Source organism: Coturnix japonica, chromosome 12, assembly GCF_054131305.1.
Source record: "Coturnix japonica strain WE chromosome 12, WE-NBRP24, whole genome shotgun sequence".
In the NCBI taxonomy this organism is placed as follows: domain Eukaryota; kingdom Metazoa; phylum Chordata; class Aves; order Galliformes; family Phasianidae; genus Coturnix; species Coturnix japonica.
In genome coordinates, this window is record NC_140674.1 from 14,699,436 (window position 1) to 14,725,151 (window position 25,716).

Consider the following 25,716-nt stretch of genomic DNA (forward strand, 5'->3'; position numbering starts at 1 on the left):
TGAGAAGAGACTTAGCTGCTCAGTTACAGTTTTTCTCTCCTGGAGCCTCCTGTTCTGTGCATGCCTCTCCATTACAAGATATTGAGTTACTCTATTTAAGCTAGTGTAATAGACAAAATGTGGTATTTGTTCGGGGTGAAATGGAATGTTGCCACTGAATGAGTTCACTGTTTGAAAAAATGCATTTTCTTTGCAGTTTAGACAAGCAAGGTGCACTTGCGTGTTTCAGCCCTTGTCTGTCACATTATTTCCAGCTGTCATCTCTAAATCCTGATCTACTATATTGGGTAGCGTTTAGCTGTTATTACAGAGCTTGGCTGGTTACAAGTGCTGAACTGGGTTGCATTTTTGGATTTTTATTTTTATTTAGTGATGCTATGGAAGCAGAAGAGAAGCCAGGAAGCGTCTGTGTGGGGAAGTCATCAGAAATTGTGAGTGCCATTTCCAAGAACATGCCTTGCTTAATTGTTCTTTTGTGTTTGAATCTGTGGGGTTTTTGGATTGGTTTGACTAATGCAAAATGGAGTTTCATTTCTGTTTTGCCTTGAGTCAAGCTGACAGACAGCCTCTGAGGACCAGGTAACTGGCAGTCTAAGAGTCCAGCATTTTAGATACTGAAAGCTGGAGGAATTTTCAGATTGAATTACTTGGTCTAAAAATTGGAACAGAAGCAGAAAGACTTGCTTTATGCCTTTGCTTTTTGTTGCAATAATGAACTCCTGGAACAAAGGGCCTGTGATTTGACTCCTGCTGAGAGGCTTTCCTGATAAATTAGCTAATTAACCAGCTGGATGTTTTATTCTTGTGAAATCCAGGTGAACCTTAGCTGCTTAATTAATTTGGCTTGGGTGTTTTTCTCCTTTTTTTGAAATCCAGCTGCAGTTTTGGCCAGGTAGGGCTGATACCCTACAGGAATGGGAGAAGGGGTTGCTAATAAAAACATTGTTTCTTTTCCATAAGGGGAGATTTTTCTGTCTAGCGTGGTGACATCGTTCTTTTGTTTCTCCTTATATTCTGGAGTGAAATTTCTTGCTGCCTCTGAGGAACCTGTGCACTTGTGCACTAAAGGTGTCTCAAATCAATTTCTGCTGAGCTGGTATTGCTGCCTTTGCCAAGGGATAAGTACATAAAAATGGTTTTTGTGGCCAGAAATTCTTGAGCTTAATCTTCCACAGTTCAGAATGATAAGTACAAAGGAATAATTGAGAGGATTAGTTCAAGGGCTGTACTACGTTCCTTTTGCTGTTCTCTGACCAGCTAATAGGGCCAGAGAGCTGCAGTATAGTTTTCATCATTCTCAAATGTACTTCATCTGGGACTTAAACTGTGTAAACTGTGCCACAGTGAGGAAGAAGGAGGCATTCTCAAAGGGCTTTGGAAGATGAATGCATTAGGAATCATAGTTCTGCCAGCTTCTGTTCTAAATGAAGTCTTTAGCTCAAAAGAAGGTCAGTAGGATGGGGTAAAGCGTTGTGGTTTGGTGGTCCTTTTTAATAAAACTACCATGAAAATGCAGGTTCGTATTTATAACAGTGGTTGCCTCTTGCAGGAGACTCATCTTATCTGTAAGACCAAATATGGTTGCTTGCAGAAAATCAGATGTCACTGATATGTCTTGCTTTCAATTAAAGCATACATCGCCTTTCATAGATTCTCTTCTCCTGCCTGCACTCTTGTGCAGAAAGGAGCTGTGGGTTATCTGAGAGTTGGTGTTGTCCTTTTAGCAATGTCCTTTCAGTCCTAAAGAGAGTCAGATTTTGGAATATGGCGTTGTGAATATACCAGATTGGGTTTTCATGAACTGTGTTTTGTTTCTTTGTATTCAAAGAACCCAGAACCCAAGGACCAGATCTCAAAAATGATTAAAATTTTAAGTGGGGAAATGGCTATTGAGTTACATCTGCAATTTTTAATACGAAACAACAACACAGACCTCATGATCCTCAAAAACACAAAGGTAAGAGGCTTTGTAAATCTAGTTGTCTTGGATTTGTGTGATTCATTCTCTTACTTGTAAAATAACAGTAGTGAGGTCAATACAAAAGCTTACTGTCTTAGAATGACCTCACTCTTTTGAAGATTCAAATCTGTTTTGTTTGGAATATGTTAACATTTAAAACTAGAACTTGTGAGGCCAGGGAAGAGCTGATAGCACCATGGAAAGGGCCATATAAGCAAATTGTTTCACATTCAGCTGCTGTGACCTAATGTTGACTGGCTGTTATTAGTGTGTTGCTTCATTCTGATAACTGATAAGAGAAACTGGTCTCTGGTTTGTTTATTTGAGAATGAGATTGACCACCTCACCCTCCAGCTGATACTGTGCAAGCACATGCTGGGAAGAGAGGGGGTCAACAAGGACTATAGATTACAGTGTTTTGGTGTCTCGGATTGGTTTGTAAGATCATGCTTTCAGTTTGACATTAAATAAATCCTTGAGTGCTCAGAGATAATTCTACATTGAAGATAGACTGATAAAACACTTGAAAACATCATCAGTGCACACTCTGCCACGCTTGCTTTGGGAAACCATAAGTGGGGTGCTTCAGTTAAGCAGCAGTCAAAGCAATTGTGCCTCTGACAAACTCCTAGAAAGGGTAGATCTGCACTGGAAAGATGGGTTGAGGGTGTATTAGAATGTATTGTCTATGATCTATTAACTCTGATTGAAGGGAAATTGCTGGTTAAATTGGGCCTAATTACAACCCATATTTCTAATGTACTGGCAAGCATATGAAGTGACTGAGGGCATGTCTTCTGCTGGCTGGTGATACTGTGATTGGTTTTGTTCTTTCAGGATGCAGTACGGAATTCCGTGTGTCACACAGCAACAGTTATAGCGAACTCCTTTATGCACTGTGGTACAACCAGTGACCAGTTCCTGAGGTAAATCTGTGGCAAGGAAAAGCAGTGTCAGGGGTGGTTTGAACAACATTGTTGCCCTACTTCACCTGATAGTTTCCAAAGAGTGTCTGCAAAACTCTGGGCTTAGAATAAGAAAGGGTCTGGAAACTAATGTTTGAGGGAAGAAGTGAGAACTGATTAGTTTTTTTTTCTGTCCTCACGAATTGGCTTTATTTGAACAGTTACTGTGTGAGCAGATGGGAGGCTGGAGATCTGGAACTAATGTTCTTTCTGTATGGAGAGAAATTGGAAGTTTTCTGAACTGTTGATATATCTTTGCTGGTAGAGGCTGACTTGGGTTACTGTGGGGAGAGAAATATCAGGAGACCTTACCCAGGAATTGAGGAAAGCCCCAGAAACTGAGCAGGCTTTTCCCACAGAACTAATAGGCTGCATATTGATTGGCTGTTCTCCATCCTTCACTGAAATCACTGATATCTACAAGTTTGACCAATACTAGTCAAGAATCAGGGCTGATGAAGGGGGAGAGTTCTACAAAGTGCTATTATGACTGGCCTTCTTGCTTTTTGGAGCTACTTTCTTTTTTGAAAGCAGTGTTAGGTGCTATGAGATGTTGTTTGCAGGCTGAAGAACGGACAGTGTGTAAAACTTTGTCTAACCTGTATCTTTTTGTCTTGCAGAGACAATTTGGAGTGGCTGGCCAGGGCCACTAATTGGGCTAAGTTTACTGCTACTGCCAGCTTGGGTGTTATACACAAGGTAGTGATGCATTCATTCATTCCTCTCTGTTCAGTAGGAGTGATTTACTTGTGAACACTGAAAATGCTGAAGTGGGGACTCAAAATGATGTCTGTAATTCTGTGTACAGCTCAACTGATGCATCTCAGTTATGCCTTTTCCCTGATGGATGGAACATCTGTCAGGGATGCTGGGTGGGAGGAGTCTCTTGCTGGGTGGATAGATTTAAATCCCCATGTCACTTATAAAGCTATTTTGAAATAATTAGAAGTCTTTGCAATGGTTTTATGTGTTTTGATCCTCATTGAAGTGCTCTAGTGAATAAATCAGTGTAGTTTCTAGCTAGGATTTGTCCTGATTTAGATGAGTGATCAAGTGGTTGCAGATTCTTGTACTGGGGTGAATAAGATTTTTGTGCAGAAGGATTCTTTGCACTCAAAGGCACTTTTTTATTTTTATTTTTATTTACTTTATTTTTATTTTTTTTAAATAAAGTAATGACTAGTTTAAGTGTAGCAAAATGTTTGTATCTGCTGTTTTCACCTTTCACTTCTCATTGTTTTCCCTTGGTGCTGGACATTGGACATGCAGGGACATGAGAAAGAAGCACTCCAGCTAATGGCAACGTACCTACCCAAGGACACCTCTCCAGGCTCAGCGTACCAGGAGGGTGGAGGCCTCTATGCCTTGGGTCTCATTCATGCAAACCACGGTGGTGACATCATTGACTATTTGTTGAACCAGCTGAAGAATGCCAGTAATGATGTATGTGTTCAGTAATTAACCTGTTTCATTGGGAAAACTTAGAATGGTGCCAGCTGATTTAAAAGTGGGGTGGTTAGAAGTAAGAAAGAACGTGACAGCGGTGATCTTCTGTGGGTTTTAATAACCTTTTGCTTACAGTTTAGATTAGATTTTTAGGAAGTTCTTATGTGTACGACAGTGAATCTTTCTTCGTTTCTCTTACCAATTAGTTATTTACTTTGCACTGCTACTAGACCTGCACTATTCAAGCTTTGTTAATGGCCTAGTTGTCAAATGAGTAAGCCATGGAACCCTGTACATTTATTGCTTCTTACACACACACAAAAAAAAGCTTTACTTCAATACTTAATGATGAAAGGTTAATTAAAGGTCACCTTTTCAGTTGGAATCAATTAATGCTTTTCTTAGCATGTTCCTGTATTCTCTTCTGAGAAATTCAAACTGCATCATTGAAAATTCTGTAAATTTATCCCATTCATCTTACTGTAAATAAGGTGCCTTTCCTGTATCTTTTGTAGAACAACAGAAGAGGAAAGCAGTTCAAGTGGGTTCTGATTTAACTTGTAATTTAAATGTTGTTATTAGGCAGCAATGTTTATGCACAGTACAACTTTATGGTACTTCCTAAGTCTCTGTGGGGGGAAAAGAGCTACTAGAATGTCTTGTGGAAGGCTTCTAATGCTCATTTATTGGCTTTGAAATGCCATTTTTAATTCAGCTTCTTTCAACAGAGTTTCTGCCTTAGGAGGTAGAAGTAACTTTTTTTTAACAGGTCAGGAGATCACTGTGAGTGTTTTGGAGCTAAAAGTTTGCAGGTTTATACTGATGAAAAGATGTTATTTCAGCTGAAGCCAGATTGTTACTGCTTTATGGTGACTCAACTTGTATACGTTTCTCTGTAGATTGTCCGACACGGTGGCAGCTTGGGTTTGGGTCTGGCTGCCATGGGGACAGCACGTCAGGATGTGTATGATTTACTGAAAACAAATCTGTACCAGGATGATGCAGTGACAGGTAAATGTTCAGCTTTCAGAGCAGATAACCACCTGAGGCCTTAGCACACCTGTTTTTCTCCAGGTTTCCTGTTAGTAACATAGGCCACTTGTGGGTTGCCTTAGTTGCATTTTGTTAATGAACCTTTTCCTGATCAGCATGGTTCTTTAGTTATGTTGCCCTAATGGTCAGAGGTCCCATCAAGACTGATCTGTGGCACTGTACCAACCATTAGTAAGATATGGTAGCTCTTTAGAACAAAGTAAGAGGTTGTTTATTCTTAACTTTATCATGTGCTTATATACATACAGTGTAAGCCACGTGCCTTAATTTTTTGCTGAGAAACAGGCTTAAAGAAGCTTGTGAGGGCTGGTGATCACAGGAAAATTATCTCAGCATCTGTTGGCCCAAGGAAGAGAAATTTGGACTCAAAGTGGAAGGTCACCAAGTTTTGTGACTATTGGGTTAGTGACTAGTGGGTTATCTTTGCAGGCATCCATGCTCATGAATACTGGGATTGCTGGGCATGGTGCCCTTAAAGTGATCTCTTGGCTTCTGTCCTGTGTTATTCTCTAGGTGTAATATTTGCTGCTTTTTAGAAGCTGTGTTTGCTTAATTTTGCTCTTCTGTGCTGTGCAGGTGAGGCAGCTGGCCTGGCACTGGGACTGGTTATGTTGGGCTCTAAAAATGCTCAGGCCATTGAGGACATGGTTGGCTACGCACAGGAAACCCAACATGAGAAGATTTTGCGAGGTCTTGCTGTTGGAATTGCTCTGGTCATGTATGGGAGGATGGAAGAGGCAGATGCTCTCATTGAGAGTCTTTGCAGAGATAAGGTGAGTTTAACTGTGTCAGGTCACTTTGTTAAACAGATAATCCTCCTGTCTTTCTCTGAAGTCTCAAGCTGTAGTGGGCTGGTTGTTTTGTTCCCGGAAGTTCTTACGTAGATTTGAAGTCGATCAGTTTCATGTGTTGCCTCACCCTGATAAAAGAAGATACAACAGCAGTCTTGGTCTTATATTTCCTTATCTGATACTTAGCTTTCGTAACAGAGTGAGCAGCAAGGAGCAGAAGAGGGTGTAGTGATTAAAACAGATAGGACTGACTGTAGGTAGGTCATGCTTTGCCTGTTCAAAAGCAGATAATGAACAGAAAGCAGAGTAACACATATTCCTGAAACTCTCTAGCATCCTATGTCATAGCAACTTTCTGTCCTAGTGAAATTGTTAGATGATATCCCCCCCTTATAACTGTTCTATTACTGATCCACAAGAAACAGGAAAGCATTGAGGCTGTCTGCTTGCAGCTTCCAAGCATAAGAGCAGAACAGATATTTGGAATAACTGAGTCCCTAATTGGGTAGAGCTAAATATTGATGTTTTCTTTTCCAGGATCCAATTCTCCGTCGTTCTGGCATGTATACGGTTGCTATGGCATACTGTGGCTCAGGGAATAACAAGGCTATCAGACGCCTGCTACACGTGGCTGTAAGTACTGTGATCTTACTTTATGATAAGAGAGTAAGCCTATCACTTTGACAGGCCTTGTGTCTGTAGTGTTGCTGTTCTGGACCCAATCAGAGAAGTGCAAAGTGATAGAAGCTTTCTTTAATAAGATAATGGAAATAGCAGGATTTTCTGACTTTAGGATAAGTAGACTTTCAGCAAGAGAACCTCATGTCACAAAAAAGAAGTCTTGTAAAAGCAAAACATGATTGTAAAAATAGTTGTAAGTTTGCAGTGAACAGCCTGCATAACGATGGGGAGGGTGTACAAAAAAAAGCAACTTAGGCCATAAGAGGTGGGGTCTTCCTTCTCTTTGATAAGTTTGTAGCCACAGTACATGAACAAGAGTGAAGCTCTTTCAACTGGGGCTTAGTGTGATTGTTACTTCCATTCTGTACATATCCATCTTCCCAATTAACTGATGTGCCTGGCAACTGCTCCAAAATGTTGCAGAGTCCTCGAGTATTTTATTTGTGTTCTGAATATCCTGTTTAATGCTTTGCAGGTGAGTGATGTGAACGATGATGTGAGGCGTGCAGCTGTTGAATCGCTTGGTTTCATTCTGTTCAGGTACTGTATCTTCCTCAGTCGCTTCCACAGCTTTTGATTTGCTGTCTCCTATTGTGTGTGAATTGTGTGCTGCACTGCTGCTAACATTAAATAACTCAATTACTTGCTGAGTGGATGTTAGAAAGTAAAAAAAAACAGAGAGAATAAGACCTCAATCAGAACTACAAACATTCGACAGACACTTAATGAGCCTTTTTGTGGGTTTCCGGCCTTCTAGCTTCATCTGACTATTCAGACAATTAAGTTGACAAACAGAATGAAAAATTAATATTGGCAAGATTGAGAGTTAATTAAAAAATTAACTATACAATGCTTGTACCAGACCCCGTCAAAGCAGTGCTACTCAGACAAATGTCTTGTTGCTAAAACGTTCCTGGAGATGGTGACTGGTGAGATTAACTTGAAGAAGGATGTCAAGATGGCCTGTGTTTTCTTGGTTTTTAAGTGTCTGCTGTTAAACCCTGATAAATCACTGGACTTCTTGTAGTAGCGCTCTGCAGTTCTGCAAGTAGGAAGATGGGTAGGTTTGGGATTTTTACGGTGTTCTTTGTGTGTGTGTCTTTTTGGGGAATGTGTTTATTGTCATGGTGGTTTTTTAATCAGTGGGGAAATTGGAAAGCTCCCCAGAAACTCAACTGTCTTCATCTGTTAATGCAGGAATTTGCAGGCTGAGCACTGAGCCAAGCAGTAGCCTTTCAGAAAGTCTGAGAGGAAGAGGTGCATACTTGGCCCCAGAACTGTAATATTCAATGGTTATTTTCTAAAATCTTTGCTCCCATCCTTTGTGCATTAGTGATAGTCTGTAAATACATCTTATAGCAAGATGCTAAGAGGTGCTAAAAGCTTCAGAAAGTGGGTTACTAATGCCACCAGTCAATTCGTCATTAACCAAGTTCTTTCTCACGCGGAAGTTACCCTGCTCCATTGATTTGTCTGAAGCATGTTGTGATTGTGGTCAGCAGGGGTCAGCAGTCATCTCTCAAGAGCTTCTGCTCAGTTGCTTTCCTGGGCACAGGTCATTCCTTGCTTCATAGTGATATGTGTCTCTCCTGTAGCCAAAGGACCTGTTAAATTGGCTTCTGCATTGGTGTACAGAAGGAAAATTGCACACAGACTTTCCATAGTTGCTGGCATCTTTTTTTTCTGAACAGGCTGTGACAGAGCACTTTTGATCTCTGTTTCAATATCATTTTTATTCTCAACAGATGCAAAGCATAACTAGGTATAGATAGCTGCCTACCAAAGCAAGCTGTCAGGGCTCTGACCTGCACCATATATCAGGTTTCTTGGAGCACCGCAGCCTATCTGCTTCTTCAGATTGTCTCTCTGAATGGTTAAAATCTAGCCAGATATGTAGAAATCTGGAACCTCATTTTATTTGTTCTCTATTCTGTTTGCAGATACAGCTCTGTGCTAGCCCTAAATCTGCATAAGTTGCCCTAAGTTATGAATTTTAACCAGTTCTGGGTCTGTTGTCTTCACAGTCAGTAATGAGGAAATGAATTACATTAACTTCTGAATCTTTAACCTGTCGTGCAATGATACAGGTCTTATTCTACCACCTTTCTTTTTTTTCCACAGAGGAGAGCAGTCCAAAATGTGCCTGAACAATAGGGAGGAACATTTTGTTGTAACAGCCATTCCAATATCCATGTTGCTTGATAGGAAAGGATTGGAATTTTAGCAGGTTTTGCCTCTTGGTGCGTGAAGGGAAATATTAAACATCTGTGTAGGGACCTGCAGGTTGATTTTGCATTATGTTTCTTGTCCACTCAAAAGTGTTACTTAGTGCTAATGGTGTGTGCCATCCCACATCAAAATTGCAGGCATGCAGAGGTATAAAGAACAAATGGGCTGATAAGTTTGTCAGAATTCATGACTAAAAAGACATCTCTTTCTTAGGACTGTTTTGTTGAAGTCTAATTGGATTTACTTGTGCTAAAGGCCATTAATAGTGTACCCCATACTGGTCAGTGATCTGAGGGTTGCTGGATGTATAGAGCTTGTGAAGGAAGTGTTTTCTGATGGGAGGTCAACAGCTCTGCAGTGCAGTGGGCTAGGCCCTGGCTTGGGTGAAGCTCATCTAAGGTAAAGGAACATGACTGAAGCTCCTGTGAGAACACAACAGGAGAATGAATTTAATGTGGTCTGCCTTTTTCTTAAGGAATGCATGCTGTTGCTGTGGGATTGATTGTGCTGGAGGTGTAAGTCCATCTGCTGGGCTGTGCACAGCAGCACTTAGGGAATGCACAGACTTGAGCTTCTCTTGGTGCCTTTGATATGAATAATGGAACCCAAATAAAGGTGGAGCTGTGTGGTCAGAGGGTGGTCATTTCCTCAAAACCACTATGGGTGAATGTGACTGTTCCTGACAGCTGGAGTCCACAAATTTGTGTCAGGAATATCTAGTTTTTCTCCTTTTGTTACATCTGTCTAAAGAAGTGTTCATATTGGATTTGAACTAAGAGTGTTATAAATGTAACACAGACAGTTATTTTTAGGTAATAGAATATGTTTGCATAACAGCATTCTGTAAGGCTTTTTGCTGTTTGCTTACCATGTGAGTCTTCCTTGCCAGCACATCATACTGCCCTGTGTGCGTTCAAGAGCACAGCTTGACTCTTAGGACTAGAGTTAATGGAGCAGCACATTGACAGAATAAAATGTGATAGAACACAATATAGTAAAATCCGACAACATTTAATCCAACCGTATTTTGTCTTAACTTTAACATTTTAAGCTTTTTATTTATTTATTTAGTATTGTGTGTGTGCTTTTCACGTACTGGAAAAGCCAACGAAAGAATGTGAAGCGACTTAGTTCTTCAGAATTCATGGGTTGAGGTTTGGCTGCCATTTTAGAAGGGGTGTTCTAGTCTAGGTTACTTAGTTACGCCTAGGAGTTGCAGTGTTAAGTTTTCTATCGTGTTGTGAAAGAAATAAAATCTACCAATTTACAACATTCACCTCTTAGCATGGATTAGTGCTTACCTGAATGACTGGCAGCATGTTGCTCTAAGAATGAAGCAGTAGCAACCATGGGAGAATACATTTTTACAGCTAGTGAATAGAAATTGCTGGTCCATCAACATTTAGCTTATTGAACTGAACATGTGTGTGTTCTTCCTGTTGGGTTTCTATGCATGCAGAAATACTTTTTATGGTAGGAAGACTGGGCTTTTTGGTTAGTCTTGAGTCCTTTTGAGGTTTATGACTCGATTTAAGTACTGCTGCTATGTGCAGAGCTTGTATTTCTGGTTATTGAAATCGAGCTGGCTTGACAAAATACATCTTTCTGGGGATTGTTTCCTGTCTTTTGGGGTCTAACCATAGATTACGAAGAGGTCTTAGAGTCATTCTCTAAGGGATGCTTGTGGCCAGTTACTCCTACTGTCATTGCTACCTGAAGACAGACAGGTGAACAAGAACAGGCCCAGGTAGAAGAGAACTAAGTTACCTCTTGTTCTTTCCAGATGCTGAATTTGTGATGTTACTGCTGGAAAGGGAAGCTTTAATTTGTTGCTGATGGTGGGATTATTAATCCAGTGTATCTTGCTTCCCAGTTTTAAGACATCCCTGCCATCATTCTCCTTAGAAGACAAGTTTGAGGACTTCGCTTTGTTTTATTCCTAGCCCTTTCCCCCAGGACTTCAAAGTAATTAGATTTAATGAAAGGCTTTTGATTCTTAAATATGTTTAGATACAGGAGTCTTCCACAGTCATAACAGTCCATCAATTCTGGCTTTTAACTGCTGGATCCTCTTAAACAAATTTTGACTACTGAAAGAGAAGTAAAAGCAGTTAAGAGTTTATTCTAATCTCAGTGGCTATCACCAAAAAGGGTAGGAAGGAGAAAGATTACTGTAAGTACCGCAGAGATATTTTTAATACTTTCTCCTGGAGCTCTCTGGCATTTGTTACATCAGGCTCTGTTTCAAACTTGCATGTGGTTTAAATTAAATATATATAAATAAATGTTGGAAGGACACGTTATCTTTAGTACTTTCTGTTCCATGGATGAAGAAATACCTAAGCTTTATGCTGTACATAACTAAAGTGCGTAACTAAAGAGCTCTGAAAATATTAAATATGAAGAAAAGAAAATTCAGGGCTGGAAATTTTACTGTAAATGGAAACTGTGGGGCAAAAATAGCAAACTGGCTGCTTACTGTAAGAACTCCAGCACCTTGTTGGGATCTGATCCCCTTCCTAAAGAGGTCGGGGACTATCAGATGTTCCAGAATTCCTAGACTGTAGACTGTGTTAAGTTTGCTGGATGGTGAAGAACAATTCTTTCCTTTTTGTGCTCAAATGGAAGACTTGATTTTCCGCTATGATGTTTGAGAGTGACATCTTATGACGTCGGTCCAGTGAATTTTTTTAGTAGAACAGGACTGTCAGTATGTACTGTTCTATGTACTACTGTTGTTTCTTAGGCACTTTTTAGTTTCAAGTGAGCTACCTATTCCATCCGTAATTTTTCTGTTTTGTGTGAATAGTGCTGGATTAGGGAAAGCTTTTACTGGAGTTATAAAAGCCACAAAAAAAGGAACTTTGCTTATATAAGTTAGTGATGTTCCAGGCACTGCCTGTTCTGTTTTAGTTATTGATGTGTTATGGCCCTATTTTTGTTACATACTCATTTTCTTGGTATGAAAAGAACAAAGGACAGTTTTCTGTGACAAATCTGACAATGCCAGGCTTGTCTGTATATGAGAGTAATGGAGGCAAATTTGGGTGCAAAGGAGGTTCTGGCTTCTTCCTTATAGAAAAAAACTGCAGTGGGATGATTTCCACATATGGAATGTTTTGTTGGTTGTTGTGTTGTTGTTGTTTTTTAATCTCCTGGAAACAGATTTTGTGGTTTGTGGAATGGAAAGGTGTGTCTTTTGGTATCTGGAGCTCATGATTGCATTTCTGATACCCCAACACAAGAAAAGCTCATTCTTGAATCTATGGTGTCAATGGAGAGAGTTATAGGAAGTAGTGTAGTGTGTTTGTGTGCTGTGTAAGCAGAGAAAAACTCCATAGGTTTAAATCAAGAGGCTGAAGATGGTGAAGACTGAAGTCAGATACTCGCACTGTTTTAGCTTTTATTTATTTCCCTCTTTCTGTATGATACAGTTTTGCTATAGTCATAGTTTCTCATGGAATGAAGTTGCCACTGTAAGGTTTGGGGCTATAGTAGAGGAGACTTCGGAGGAGAGGAATTCTTATAAATTTATAAGATATTGCTTGCATAAATGAAACAATAGTACTTATAATCTCTTACAGCACAGTCACCGAGAGTAATAGAGATGGTAACACTATAATGTGGTCACAGCTGTCATTCCTCTATACGTAGCTTACTTGTTCTTCTGTTTTGTCAGCTTCGTTCTCTGTGAGCAGCAATGTATCCAGCAGAATGGCTGATGATGCTTGGATGGGTGAGCTCCTCAGCCTCATTGGGCTCTGGTACATGATGGGGTTAATCCCATTTCTCATCCCGTGCATAACAAAGAGCTTGGAATTTTCTGTCACAGAATTTCTGAAAGAGATTCTGCTGGAACACTTCCGAAGGACCTTACTAGTCTTTGTGGTCCGGTAGTTGCAAGTGATATACCTGCTGAAAGCCTCCCTAAATGTTTTGTTGAAGAGTGTGTAGACAAGAGGGTTCACTCCTGAGGATACGTATCCTATCCAAACAAATATCTCCATGAGCTTTTGAAATACTTCCTTGTCGCACGAGTTGCACAGGACTGAACTTATGTTAGTTATGAAGAACGGGCACCACATCAACAAGAAAAGAAAAAATACAATTCCAAGCACTTTTGATGCCCTTTGTTCATTGGTTATGGTTTGCATGGATTTCCTCCCAATGGTAGACATTCTACAGATGGGCATACCATTGGTCAGAGTCTTATCTTTCCTAGAGCCATTCAGCATGGCCACCTTTTCTGGTGAGCAGGCAGGTGTAGCGTCACGCTGAAATACTGTGGACACTGTTGACCAAGTGAAACGTTGAGGTGGCTTGTTGATCAAATAGGCCTTCTTGCGTAGCACTTGAATTGTCAGAAAGTAAGTGACTATCATGATAGCAAGGGGAATGAAGAACGCAGCCACTGATCCGTATAGAATGAAGTCATGAAAGCGATCAGGCGTCAGAAGACATGTAATATTTGTAGAGTTGCCATCTCCATCTTCAATTCCTCTGATAGGGACTGGAATAGCAATGCCTAGAGAAGAAAAACCAAGTACTTAAGTAACTGCTTGCAATCTCCGTTTTGGGCCAGAATCTTCAGAGTGTTTAAAGAAGGGTAGTTCCTGAACTCTCTAGAGTAGGCACAGGGTGACTTGAGAAAACATGAGCTGTTGAGAGCATTAGGTGGCTAATAGGGCAGATAGTACTTTGTGAGACTTGGCAAGCGCAGTTTTAACAGAATTACATCCCTCCCCCCCGTTTCTTTTTTAATCAGATTAGGGGGTAACCCTTAGAAGTCGAAAAAGCATGAAGTTGCCAACATCTCTAGTGTAAAACACATGAATTGCTTTGGGTCTAGTCACTGAAATGAGAATGACTTTTTCCTCTCATGAAATGAATTTCCCAGTGCTGTCTGTCCCCTTATTTTCTCCCCTCTTTCTCAGTGGCATCAACTTATTGGACACAGCTGATGTTTTTTCACTCTGCTTGACTTCCATGTATACAAGTAGTTAAATAGATGCCAGAATTATTCAGTGTGTGTGTTTGAGACAGATTTGTTGTTTCAAGTCACTTGGATATTTAAGAGTGTTTAAATGAGGCTTGCTTGCTTGCTAGCTCTGTAATTCAACACTTAAAAAAAAAATACTTAGCAGTCTTGTCTTTTAAATGAATTTTTTATAACTGCTGAATTACAGTCAGCACTTCATTTGCCAGCAGTCTGACATTACAACAAAAACAGCAGGTTCCTTGCTGTCTGGTGAAGGTTATTTGTGCTATGTTTCCTGATACCACTTAGCGATCTGGGGATTTACAGTATTCTTCTGCTTACTGAAGTTGGCTGGGGCAGCAAGAGGCGAAATGGTTTTCCCTTCAGCCACTTGACCCCTTCCCTGAGAAGAGGCACAACTTTGGATACAGCAAGCATTTAAAACGAAGACTGAGTTATATTAACCTTTGATTTGGAGAAACGGGACTCTCCTGCAGAGTACTCTTGTGTTAGATAAAAAGAAATGGAACGTACAGCGCTGATTAATAACAATAAATCAGGTATTAAAAGGTCAGCTTTTAAGTGTCACATCTCATTAAGGGTTTCCTTTTTTTGTGATAAAATAGAGATTCATCTTTTTTCCTGTCATCTGTTCTGCCAGCTTTTTTTTTTCCAAGCTGAAATTTCTGTTTTTGGGCATGCATGCTGGAGTCCAGAAGATGAATGTACCTATTCTTTTATGCGTCATTGGCTAAAGTAATCCAGAATTATTCCTTTTCTTTTGCATGCAGCATACAACGCTGTGCCTATTGCTGCCTACAGTGTGCACTGGTTACTGGAATTCAATGTTTTCATCATCTTAGCTCATTTAAAAGACTTTCTTCAAGCAATGAAGACAAGTGAGGTGCCATGTGCAGAACAGGAAAACACTAATAAATGTTTATACATTTGCATCCTTCGTATCAACTGTTGGGTGATTTTTTTAGGCCTTTCTGTATGATATGTTGCCAGTGCATGGTAGTCTTCACTGTGGCTGTTACCAGCTGCTCACTTATCTTTCAATCTTTGGTGCATGTAGTTAACCTTTTTTGACTAGATTTATGAGACAGCTTTAAGTAGGGCAATGATTTTAATAGTGTATGCTCAAGGCTTAGAATGGTATTTGGATGGATATATATTAGATTATTTCCACAGGAACGTGGAATCTTGCTTTCCCATGAGATACACTAGCCATGCAGATGTTGTCTTCTAACTTGTGGAGTTTTAGAAGCACAAAGTTTGATCTTTACATCTACTCAGTCCCTGATCTTTTTGGTAAACTTGATGAGCAGCTACTCAGACAGACTTTTGATGTAGCTATGTATGATCCAAATGGTGCGCTTAGGTCGACCCATATTGGCCAGATTTGTCTTTGTGCCCCAACTTTCACCTATTGTTTTGGATGTAAAAAGCTTCTGCATTGCTTTTCCAGTCTCAAAGCCTCACATACCTATTGAAATGAGCCAAACAATGATGATTTTGATGATGGTTGTAGCCCATGAGTTGTACTGGCTGGCCTGGATTGGCTTTTTTATCGCAATGTAGCGGTCTAGTGAGATGGCACAAAGGTGCATGATGGAAGCTGTGGAAAAGAGGACATCAAGGAACAGCCAAATGGGACACAAGGCAGTTGGAAGAGGCCAGGAGTTGTCTAGAAAAGAACAGAAAACTCATTAGAATCTTAGTTTTTTTGAGAGGTTTTAGTATCTTTCTTTTCCCCACTTGTCATCAGTACCCGTGAGGAGCTCCTAACTCTATAGAAACTGAACTTTGCCACTACAACTGTTAGACTGCATTACTTCTTTATGTAACTTCTAACTGGAGCAATTGCTGCTGTCATACAGATCTGGCTGTTTGTGTATTACAAGTCATTCCCTATCTTTCTTTCTGCTTTAGATCATGAGCTCTTTGTAGCAAGGACTCTGGGTTAAAAGACTAAAACAGATCTTAAAAAATGGGTCGTGACTGCTTGGTGCAACACCCTTGTATTGAATGATGGGGTTTTTTCAGCATTGTCTCTCTGATAGATCCAAGCACAGAGGAGATATCAGGCCATAACCAGTTTATTGGTCAATCATTTCAGAACTATGTTTGAATCTTGATGTTGGCAATAATCTTGAAGAACAAACAAATGACACGTAAACCAGCATCGTGTCCATTATTAAGGTTTTGTGGTATTCAGTGCTGCAAAAGGTAGATATTTTGGGGGGCTGTGTCTCCCATTCTTTACACTTCTAAACTGAATGAACTTCACTGAAATTGATTTCTTTCATAGCTGCTTGATTTTTTTCACTCACAAGTTTGTATTACAGTCCAGTGCAAGCAGTATTCAAGCTGAAATGCACCATAGTGTTGCATGTGTGTAAGAATGTTCTGCAGTCCTGGAAATGGCTGTGTGAATGCAGAAGTTTCTTCTATTCCTAGTAGTATCAATTGGTCTGCTTGAATTGTCTCTCCATGTGTTTGATCAGTAAGTTCATTTAAAGCATTACCAGAGAATTCAGTTCTTCATTGAATGATAAGGAAAAAAAAGTTGTAACAAATCAAACATTTTACATCTCCTTGCTTCAAACAAATGAATCTACGTGCTGAGAATGCCAAATGACCGAAAATATCGTCATGCTCAATCTTATCAGTGTGGTAATGGCCCAGCAGTTTGACATTAACAATTTTTCTCATATGTCTGTTAGATGGACATGATATGCTACTACCTTTGAAATATAAGCCCCAGAAGATGGAAAATTTTATCAAGTCAAACATAGCGTGTGCTTTTCTGCATTGCTGTGTGTGTTTGGGATCCTTCCCTGTAGATGTGAATAATAAAGTGAACTCCCTTTCTCCTCCCAGCAAAATCTTCATCCCCAGAGCAATGGACTCCAGGTGAGGATGGTGTAGAAAACAGGCAGTGAGGGAGAGAAGTGGTCTGGTTTCAGCCCAATAACCTAGACATTTCCGTGGCATCTCGTGTATTTATTAGATATCTCCATTGAATGTATACTTCAAAAAATTGCTGTTGCAGGTATGAGGAAGTGATAATTAGTATGTTATGAAACAGCTGCTGATGTGCTGTTTTTCTGCCTACACTTTAATCTGGCAGTGAAGTATTGCCTTTGAGCAGCAACAAAGAAGGAAAAATCAAAATGCCTGGTGGTTCATTCAGCGAGAAAGCAAGCCAGGAAAAAAAAAATACAGCTAGAAGAAGTAATTTATTAGAAAATCATAGAAACATATTCTGAGTTGGAAGAGGCCCATAAGGATCATCGAGTTCAGAGGAGTGGGACTACTACTAAGTATGACGTAAATGATGCAGGGTAAGCTCAAATAAAACGTGAACAATGGAAAGAGTGCTCTGTATCTTGAAGGATGCACAGAGAACGTTGCTTCATTTCAAGTAAGCACCTCACACTGCTGTTGAGAGCGCATACTTGCTGATCCCTGGATTATAAGTGTTTTACTTTCTGGAGAACAGCAGTGTAAGTTATTTTCATTTGCATCTTTCTTCTCTTTGCAGAAGAAATCCCTCAAATACTTTATCCAAAAGCTGCTTTTCTTTTTAATATAATGTATGAAAACAGCTTCCTGGTGCAGAGCAACTTTGTGAGTTTTCTGAGCTGTAGAGTTAGTTGGTAAGTGCAGCTGAAAAGAAGGCTTTGTCTTTCAGTTTTTCTTTGGAACTGAATGCAGAGTAAGTCACCACATCAGGATTATAGAATTATGTTCTGTTTTCGGTGCGTATGGTTGTTTTGTTTTTTTTAGCCAAACAAAATCAGGGTAGGCTTTAAATGCAGTAGCTGAAAAGAGTTGATGAGCACGGTTATATTTGAACAAATACATAGTTTCACTATCTATAAATCCTGAAGTATCAACTGGTTCTCTAGGATTCATGCTGTGGCACACACTGATTTTACTTCTTGTTTGTACAAGTGTTAGAAGCTCTGTGCCTACCATGGGAGCGACTGCTGGCTGTCGGCTTGCTGATGTGGTGGTGGTGTGTGTCACTGTTTGCCTATTGTGTTAGTTTGGAAGAAAGGAAAAAGCAGAATGTGAGTTTTCCCTCAGGACCCAGGAAGCACCTTTGACCTCTGACAACAAGCAAGGAGTTAAGTTCATGCTTCTTATAATTTAGACTGGAGGTAAATGGGCAAGTCCTGCCAAACAGCAGGGTGTGTGAAGTTGCTAGTGGGTCAGACTGTTAAAAGCTCTGATTCTCCTCACACTGGTGGAGCAATCCAAAGCATTACATGATTCACTGTACTGAGATTCTTCACCTTTTTTTTCCTTGGGAGTTAAAATGCTGACCTTAACCTAGTGCATTGCCTGGGTTAGCTGACAAGCCTGTCTGCCTGAAATCTTATCTGCTTTCTCCAGCTCAGGAAGCATCTTTATTTTATACCACCTACAAACCTGATCTCAGACCCTCCTAACTGTGGTGCTGCTGTTGCAGGTTTTCCTTATTTTTAGCTATTATGTGATAAAATAGATGCTTTGTGGTTGTCTTGCACCTTGAGGGGTAAGATGAGGTTTTTACCACGACTGCTTGTCCTTGAATAGAATCTTTATTTACATAAAGATTTATGTATAGGAAATACCTTGGAAATGTGTAATCCCTAAACCAGTGCATGTATATGCATGATTGAGAGAGGTCTTTAAATAGACTTGAAGATAGTTTGTTCTCTCGCTGCAAGGGCTGCTGAAATGTTTATTAAGGATTCTGTGATAGGAATCGCTTTGTTGCTGGTACATAACGATGCTTTTACTGGGAAGGAAACTGATATTTTAATCATCATCTGATTTTAAGCCCAGACTTTAATCTTCAAGTTGTGGTGTGTGGGCTCATCACTGCAGCGCTAAGCTTTGTGGACTCAGGAGGCCTGAGCTCTCCATGCTGCTGCCTTGCTCTTTCTCTCCTGAGTTGCTTGCTTATTTCTCTGCTCCAATTGCACTTTCTGAGTGGGTGTGTGTGAGGAATAAAGGAGTAATTTAAAAGATGGCACAATCTGCAAGTAAGTCACTGCTTGTGAAGCATGGGCAGCAGACCCATCCCACTTCAGATCTTGTAAATCAGAGGCTCCTTCTTAAGAGTTTGCTAATTTCACCATCTGAATGGCAGCATCTTTGTTTTGCTTCAGTAGTTCTATGTTTATGAATGTGGGTAACTTTGGAAAGCTCAGTGTGTGCAATTATTTCCTAGTGTGCCCACCCTTTTGTAGAATAAACGAGAAGTGTGTTTAGTAACCAATAGAAGCAACAAACTGTCTGTATATTCTGACACTTGCACTCTTAAATCAAAATTGTAACTTATATTCGTACAATAGCACATTTCAGTCTTATCTAACGGAGAAAATGTGCTGCTCATGGTATTGTTGGTTGGTTTGGATTTACATTAACCATGGGTTGGTTATGGATTTACATTATTTTTAAGGGTTTTCTTTGTTACTGCAGCAGCCTGTTTCTGAAGACTGTTCTATAACTGTAACATCAGTGCATGGAGCCGTTATCTGTAGCAGCTTTTGCGTTTGAACATTGACACTAATGTGTCCAGAACTGTTTAATGTGGCTGCGTTTTAGTTCACACCTATTTCCTCAAATATTCTCCATATAATTAAATATCAGTTCCGAATCAGAAGCATAATATTTGTATTCCATATCTGGAAACTGCACACAGCCATTGCATTATGACTGAAACATTTCTGCATGGAGGTGCCAGGAGGCCGGTTGGCCTTCTGACGATCAGTGATTATTCTGTGTCCAAGTAGTGGTCTGGGTAAGGTAGCTTTGAGATTAGGCCTGCTATGTACTGTTCTCGCTTGATTCCACAAACTCTTAATATATTGCTTGTGCTTGCGGCTTCTACAAGCACTTCAGCATCTCCTTCCACTTCATAAAGAGGGAAGGCAGCTTTTCTGCTTTGGCGCTGGAGAGAAATGTGAGAAATGTCAGTTTTAATCGCTGTTCCATAAAAGACTGGTTGCGATCTCACATAGTGAAGTTAGTTGTAATTAACTGATTTCTTGTGTATTTCCTGCACCGTGAAAGATGCTTTGTTTGTGAAGATTCCTATGATGCTGCAAACTGTGTAACCAGGATTTAGTACCAGATTAATTGGGAGAGATTAAAGAGCAATATTCTCTTTTTATAAAGATTTAAAAGAAGTTACTGATCTAGCATAGTTGAAAAGCAACACACAAAGCTTCGCAAAGTCCAGAACCTGCTTTTTTATTGGTCGCTAGTCAATTACCAAGTGCTTTTATAGTGATCTGTGCTTTTATAACAATCACTAATCTTATTATTTCTGTTATTAATGGGGTCTTTGGCTGGAACTAAGCAGTTACAGTGTCTGTGAATTAGCACTTGCATGCGGAAGTTTCTTACCTCTATGCACCTACTTCTTTTTTAAGTTAAAAATCCCTGTCCCAGCTATGTACATTCTTTCCTCTCTGTGGAATCTGTTGCTTGAAGCATATGTCTATTTTACGATATATGAGTATCCTACCCTGATAACCCTGAATTCTGACCTCCAATTCATAGACTGCTAAGGAAGGAACAGTCTGGAATGCACAGAAATTCAGTGTCATTTAGTGAATTACCACATTTATTAGTAACTGATTGCAGTCCCATGGAGCAAACAAAGCTACCAATGCACTTTCTGAAATAAAGTTTGATCGTGTTTGTTTGTTGCTCAGGCAACTCCTACAGACCCAGTACAGGAAAAATGAACTCCTGCCGTGCTTCATTATCTGGGGCTCAGTGGTACCTTTACCCTAAGGATAATTCTGTAAATCCTAAAGTTTTCAACAAATCTATACCACGTTGATTTATTCTTTTCATTTGGTTATTACTAAAATAGACCATTTTTAATTAGACGTTCTTAAAGAATCTTCAGGAGTTTTAAAAAAAAAAAAAGCCACTTTCCCATGGATCTGTTTCTGATTAGTTGTCAAAAGTAATACTTGATATAAAGCTGGACAGGAGAAAATATGAGAGTCATCCTTATTCTGTAATGACCAACCGGAAAGAAATTGTCACACCCAATGTATGTTTATATAGAAGAAAAAAATCAGTTTTATTTAGTGTGAGCCAGATTGGATGGTGGGTCTGAGTCTTGAAATCAGGCACACAGATGGGGCTGCCCTAACTTGACAGGCAGATACAGGAGTTCTTTGAGACACTTTACAGACATCACCATTTTTCCCAGAGCAAGGGAACATCAATTTCCCAGAAACTGAGACTGGTAAAGCTCATCATCGTGCTTCCAGGAACCATGTTTGTAAGAGATGACTTCCTGTCACTGCTGTAATATCCAGTACAACAGATTTTAAGGTTGAGCTGAAGTTACTGGAAACAGCCATTTGCTGTACACAGCATAATTCGCCATGTCTCCCTCTGAATAGTATCAGCTGCAAGTCTTAGGTGCTTGTTCAGTGGTTTGTTTCCAAAGAAAGAATATATCCACTGTGGATATTCTTATCACGAGGGCACTGGACTACATTACGGCTAGAGGAAGAAAAGATTTAGCCCTCATCCAAATGATATTTAAAATCTCAGTAGCGGAAAGCAGTCAACTTTTCTGTTTAAATCAGACCCCAGAATTGAACCCGGTACACAAGCCTGACGAAACGAACACGCCGTACTTACCAAAGAGTATTATGAGAAGGGCAATCGGCATCACAAACAGTCCCACCAGCAAATCCGCCACCGCCAGGGATGTTAGAAAGTAGTTGGTGGCATATTGCAACTTTTTCTCCAGAGATACCGCCAGGATAACCAGGATGTTCCCACCGATGGTGGGGATGATCACCAGCAGGATCAGCAGTGCTGCCCAGCACACTTTGTTTCCTTGCTCATCGTTCGGGTAATTCTCTTTGGGTTCTGTTACCGAGAGAGGTGACAAAGATCCATTGCCAGCTCCAGACCCATTCAAGAAACGTAAAGGATGGGGCATCTTTGTGCCCAGCAGGATGTGTCCGAGAGCTGTGTTTTGTGCAGGAGTTGCGTACGGTGCAAGAGTTCAGTGTGCCTCTCTGCTCCAGGATGATCCCGAGGAAAGGCCAGCATGGTCAGTATGGTAAACTGGTCATCTGCTATTTTGAGGTACAGTAACTGTGTCAGAGCTTGGATCCGAATTTTTGTATCCCATGCCTCACTGGGTGTGATGAGGTCTTAAAAACCCAAGTCCCGTCTTGTGTCCATCTCTGGCTGTTAGGGCTGAAGGTCTGACGTCCCTGTATAGCGAGGTTCAGCTCTCAGAAGATTATAGAAGAGAATTCAATAGCTGAGAATAGTAAGCAGTTCAGTAGCTCCCATCTTTCACCACTGTAGGAAAAAAAAAAAACAAAACAACAAAAAACAAAAAGTGGTAGATGAATTTGGATGCCAATTGTTTCCCTCTAGCTATAGCATACGAATGTTTGCTGTTTGTAAGCACAAACTGATGCAGACAGATGCTGGTGTGATATGTGTGCAACTCCTCCTCTCCCCGGTGCCTACTCTCAGGCAGCGTGTGCGTAGGCAGGCGGCAGTTCCCATGTTTCCTCTTAATAGAGTCCTATTTCTCCAGAGAGGAACACCCCAAAAATATCTTTGGAAATGATGTATGTGGTTTCTGTTTGATTCTCTACAGTCCATACTTTATCAGGTAAGGGTCAGGAAGCTGCAGACAATAAAAGACTGGTAACAGTCCCAGGGGGACCATAAAGATTTATGGAACTGAGACCTCTAAATTTACCCATTCTTTTTTTTGGGGGGGAGGGAGGAGGGTGAGTAAACCTCCTTTTGTTTTTTTAATCTGAGCACTGCTTCTATGAAGCGCAGCCTTTTCTCTTCCTCTCCCCTCTCTCAGCTCAGCCGAAGACTTAACGCTTACACTTCCCCCTGCAAGCAGACGCTAAAGGAGTTCTGTCCTTAGCTGAACAGTTATTGAGGAGCTGGTGCGCTATAAGTCTCAGGTGAAGAAGGCCTTACCTTTTTCTCTTGTGTTCCAGTAGAGTTCATTTGTATCCGGGAAGATCCTCTGTGATTTCTTCTTCTTTTTCATCACATGGTGGATTTTAAGATCAGGTTTTTCACTGTTTTCTGGAAAGCCGGTTGTTGGTTTATTTGCGTCTCTTATATTTCTAAAGGTTGTCTCTTGTTGTGCGGTTGTTTAGCACTTAGCATTTCTTTTAACACCAAGATGATGAGTTTCTCTTTGGGGAAAGCTGTCTTCCTCACCCAGGCACTTTCTCCAGCTCTTGAATGCAGGAAAAGAATCGTTCTTGCTGCATTTATAAAAGATAAAGAAAGGATGTCCTTTATTTTCTGTCCTTCCTCTTTGATTCTCCTGATGATTTTACTTATGTGATTAGCACGGTCTCACTGCAGTTTTCTTTGTTCATTAGCAAAACTTGCAGTCTGCTGCTACCCATTGTTTGCTGACTGACTCATTCCAGTGCATGCAGCTCCAGCGCTTGGAAGCAGGGAAATTAATGAGTGGGGGCTTGGCTGGAAAAGAGCCAGCAAGCATTAATTGATTCAGCGCTTCAGCCCCATAATGTTATGCCCCTTGTAGCTGTGTCAGGGTGTGCAGATCCTGCTAACAACCCTTCCTCCTACATTATCCTAACTATACTCAAGGCAGCGTGTGTGCATATGTGCGTGATCGCTCTCGCTGCCTCTCTCTGGTCAGAAGCACAGTTAACCCTGCAAAGTTCTGCTGCCACAGAGACGCTCTGATTAGCACACTGTTTTAAGTGCGTGGGCTGTTACTTTAAATCTTCCTGCTTGCAGCTGCTTCTTATTATTGTGAACGTTCTTTTTTGCTACTTTCCAACTTTCAGTCAAATATGTGTATCATCTCTAACTTTGCGTATTTCTTCATTAAAATGGAAATAGGTTTCACTTCTGTGGACGTTAGCTAGATAGCTGAGTAATAGAGTCATTGAGTTTAAGGCCAGAAAAAGCCATGAGGCCATGATCCAACCCTGGGATGTCACTGACCGTGACACTCCTGAGCTGCTTGGTGCTCAGCAGACTCAGACTGGTATTTGGGTCCTTGATGAACTGGGAATCAATTCATATTCATTTAAAAATAAGATTAATTTCTTTAGAATATTGCTACCTTAGAACCAAAGCGAGAGTGTCTGCCAAATGTCAATAGAAATATTAAGCCGGTGGTTTGGGTAGAACACTAGAATATCCAGAAAAATAATCATCACTTGCACTCTATTTTCATTGCTTAAAAAGAAACCTTTGTTAAAATTTATATTGTCTTGGTTTTCAATTGACTTTTGTTGCCTTTACTTCCCAAGACATAACTTTCTGAAGAGTAAAGACGAATCCAGCTGCGGTAATTCTGTTTCCTCAGGATGGAGCTATTGGCAGTAGATATAGAATCGTGTATGCAGAAGGAATTCTGGATTAAAAGCACTGAGTTGCAATAAGGACAGACTCATCCTTTAACTTCAGCCATGTGCTGCTCCTCGTGTCACATCTCCAAATTACGAGGACAGAGTTAAAAGCTCTGGAGGGTAAAAACAGACAGTTTCTGTCAGTAACTTCTGCTCATCAGCAGCGCCAGTTATTGTGATAAGACTGTGCTGGATGCAAAGCATTATCTTTAAAGAGGTGGGTTTTTCCTTCTTCTCATATTTTATCTTGCACAACACAGTAGACACAGTGACTTCAGTGTGGGGGAAGTGTCGAAGGTGGAGAAATGTAGTTTTGTCAACTTGAGTCATTATAAAACTTAGCCAAATTGGAGAAGCATCTGTGTAGATTGCTGCAATAAAAAGTTATTTCTGTCAAAGGGAAAATCAGGTGTTCCCGCTTCTCTGGAATACTTTGTTGCATTTCATAATGTAATTTATGTGATTAAAACAACTCTCTGCCTCAAAAAAAAATGGCTGGATTAAACAAATTAGGAGGGAGAGGACTCGGTGATCTCTGGACGTCCCTTCCAACCCCTAAGATTCTGCGATTCTGAAATGGGGGAAATCCACTTTTATATCCATTACAGATCTTTAGCAAGTTTTTCGCTGCATGCTTGGCTAGGCTTTCCCTGCACACTCCATCCACCTATATGCCCCTCTACTCTCCAGCGGTAAAACTTCAGGCTTGCTACACCCTGCTGCACCGTGAGTATTTGAACTATGCATAGATATTTCACCACAGCTATTCCTTGCTGTTATTTCTGTTTTAAAATTGTCAACACTGTTTTATTTGAAGGGGTCCACGTCTACTTCAGTCACACTATCAGTGGTGGCAGTGTCCTTTGGTAGGCACCCATCCCTGCGCCTCCTGTGCTGCAGCTGTTTGCAGTCCTCTCCTGACCCTCCTGCTGGTGGGAGGCCACCTGGGAGCTCTCCTTCCTCAGCAGGTCTCAGTGACGCAACTGGAAGGCAATTTGGAGAAAATTGGTGCGGAGAATGAGCCTGTGCTGCATGAGATAGTTGCAGGAAATTCCTGGCCCCTGAATGGCTTGCATCCTTTTATCAGGGGAGGAGGAGGTGGGATTTATGCCCATGCTGCCTTATCAGACACCAAAATATGCCAGTTAGTTGCATTTTTGTCTGCACTTTTCCCATCCTCTGTGTTGTG

At 40.6% G+C, this 25,716-nt stretch overlaps 2 protein-coding genes across 2 annotated transcripts in view; one reads left to right on the forward strand and one right to left on the reverse strand.

The window, feature by feature from the left end:
- Nucleotides 1–25,716, forward strand: part of PSMD1 (proteasome 26S subunit, non-ATPase 1) — a 57,391-nt gene that overhangs the window by 5,661 nt on the left and 26,014 nt on the right. The window contains exons 8-16 of the mRNA XM_015871677.3: nucleotides 371–431; nucleotides 1,829–1,957; nucleotides 2,798–2,886; nucleotides 3,546–3,624; nucleotides 4,195–4,368; nucleotides 5,271–5,382; nucleotides 6,001–6,197; nucleotides 6,753–6,848; nucleotides 7,372–7,436. Coding sequence (XP_015727163.1) covers nucleotides 371–431; nucleotides 1,829–1,957; nucleotides 2,798–2,886; nucleotides 3,546–3,624; nucleotides 4,195–4,368; nucleotides 5,271–5,382; nucleotides 6,001–6,197; nucleotides 6,753–6,848; nucleotides 7,372–7,436 — 1,002 coding nt within the window. The remainder of the gene's footprint in view (nucleotides 1–370; nucleotides 432–1,828; nucleotides 1,958–2,797; nucleotides 2,887–3,545; nucleotides 3,625–4,194; nucleotides 4,369–5,270; nucleotides 5,383–6,000; nucleotides 6,198–6,752; nucleotides 6,849–7,371; nucleotides 7,437–25,716) is intronic.
- Nucleotides 12,504–23,751, reverse strand: HTR2B (5-hydroxytryptamine receptor 2B). Its single transcript, XM_015871678.3, has 4 exons — nucleotides 23,104–23,751; nucleotides 21,778–22,455; nucleotides 15,593–15,793; nucleotides 12,504–13,650 (listed from the first exon to the last, which is right to left on the reverse strand). Exons 2-4 carry the CDS (start codon nucleotides 22,082–22,084, stop codon nucleotides 12,770–12,772), a joined length of 1,389 nt encoding a protein of 462 aa, XP_015727164.1. The 5' UTR covers nucleotides 22,085–22,455; nucleotides 23,104–23,751; the 3' UTR covers nucleotides 12,504–12,769.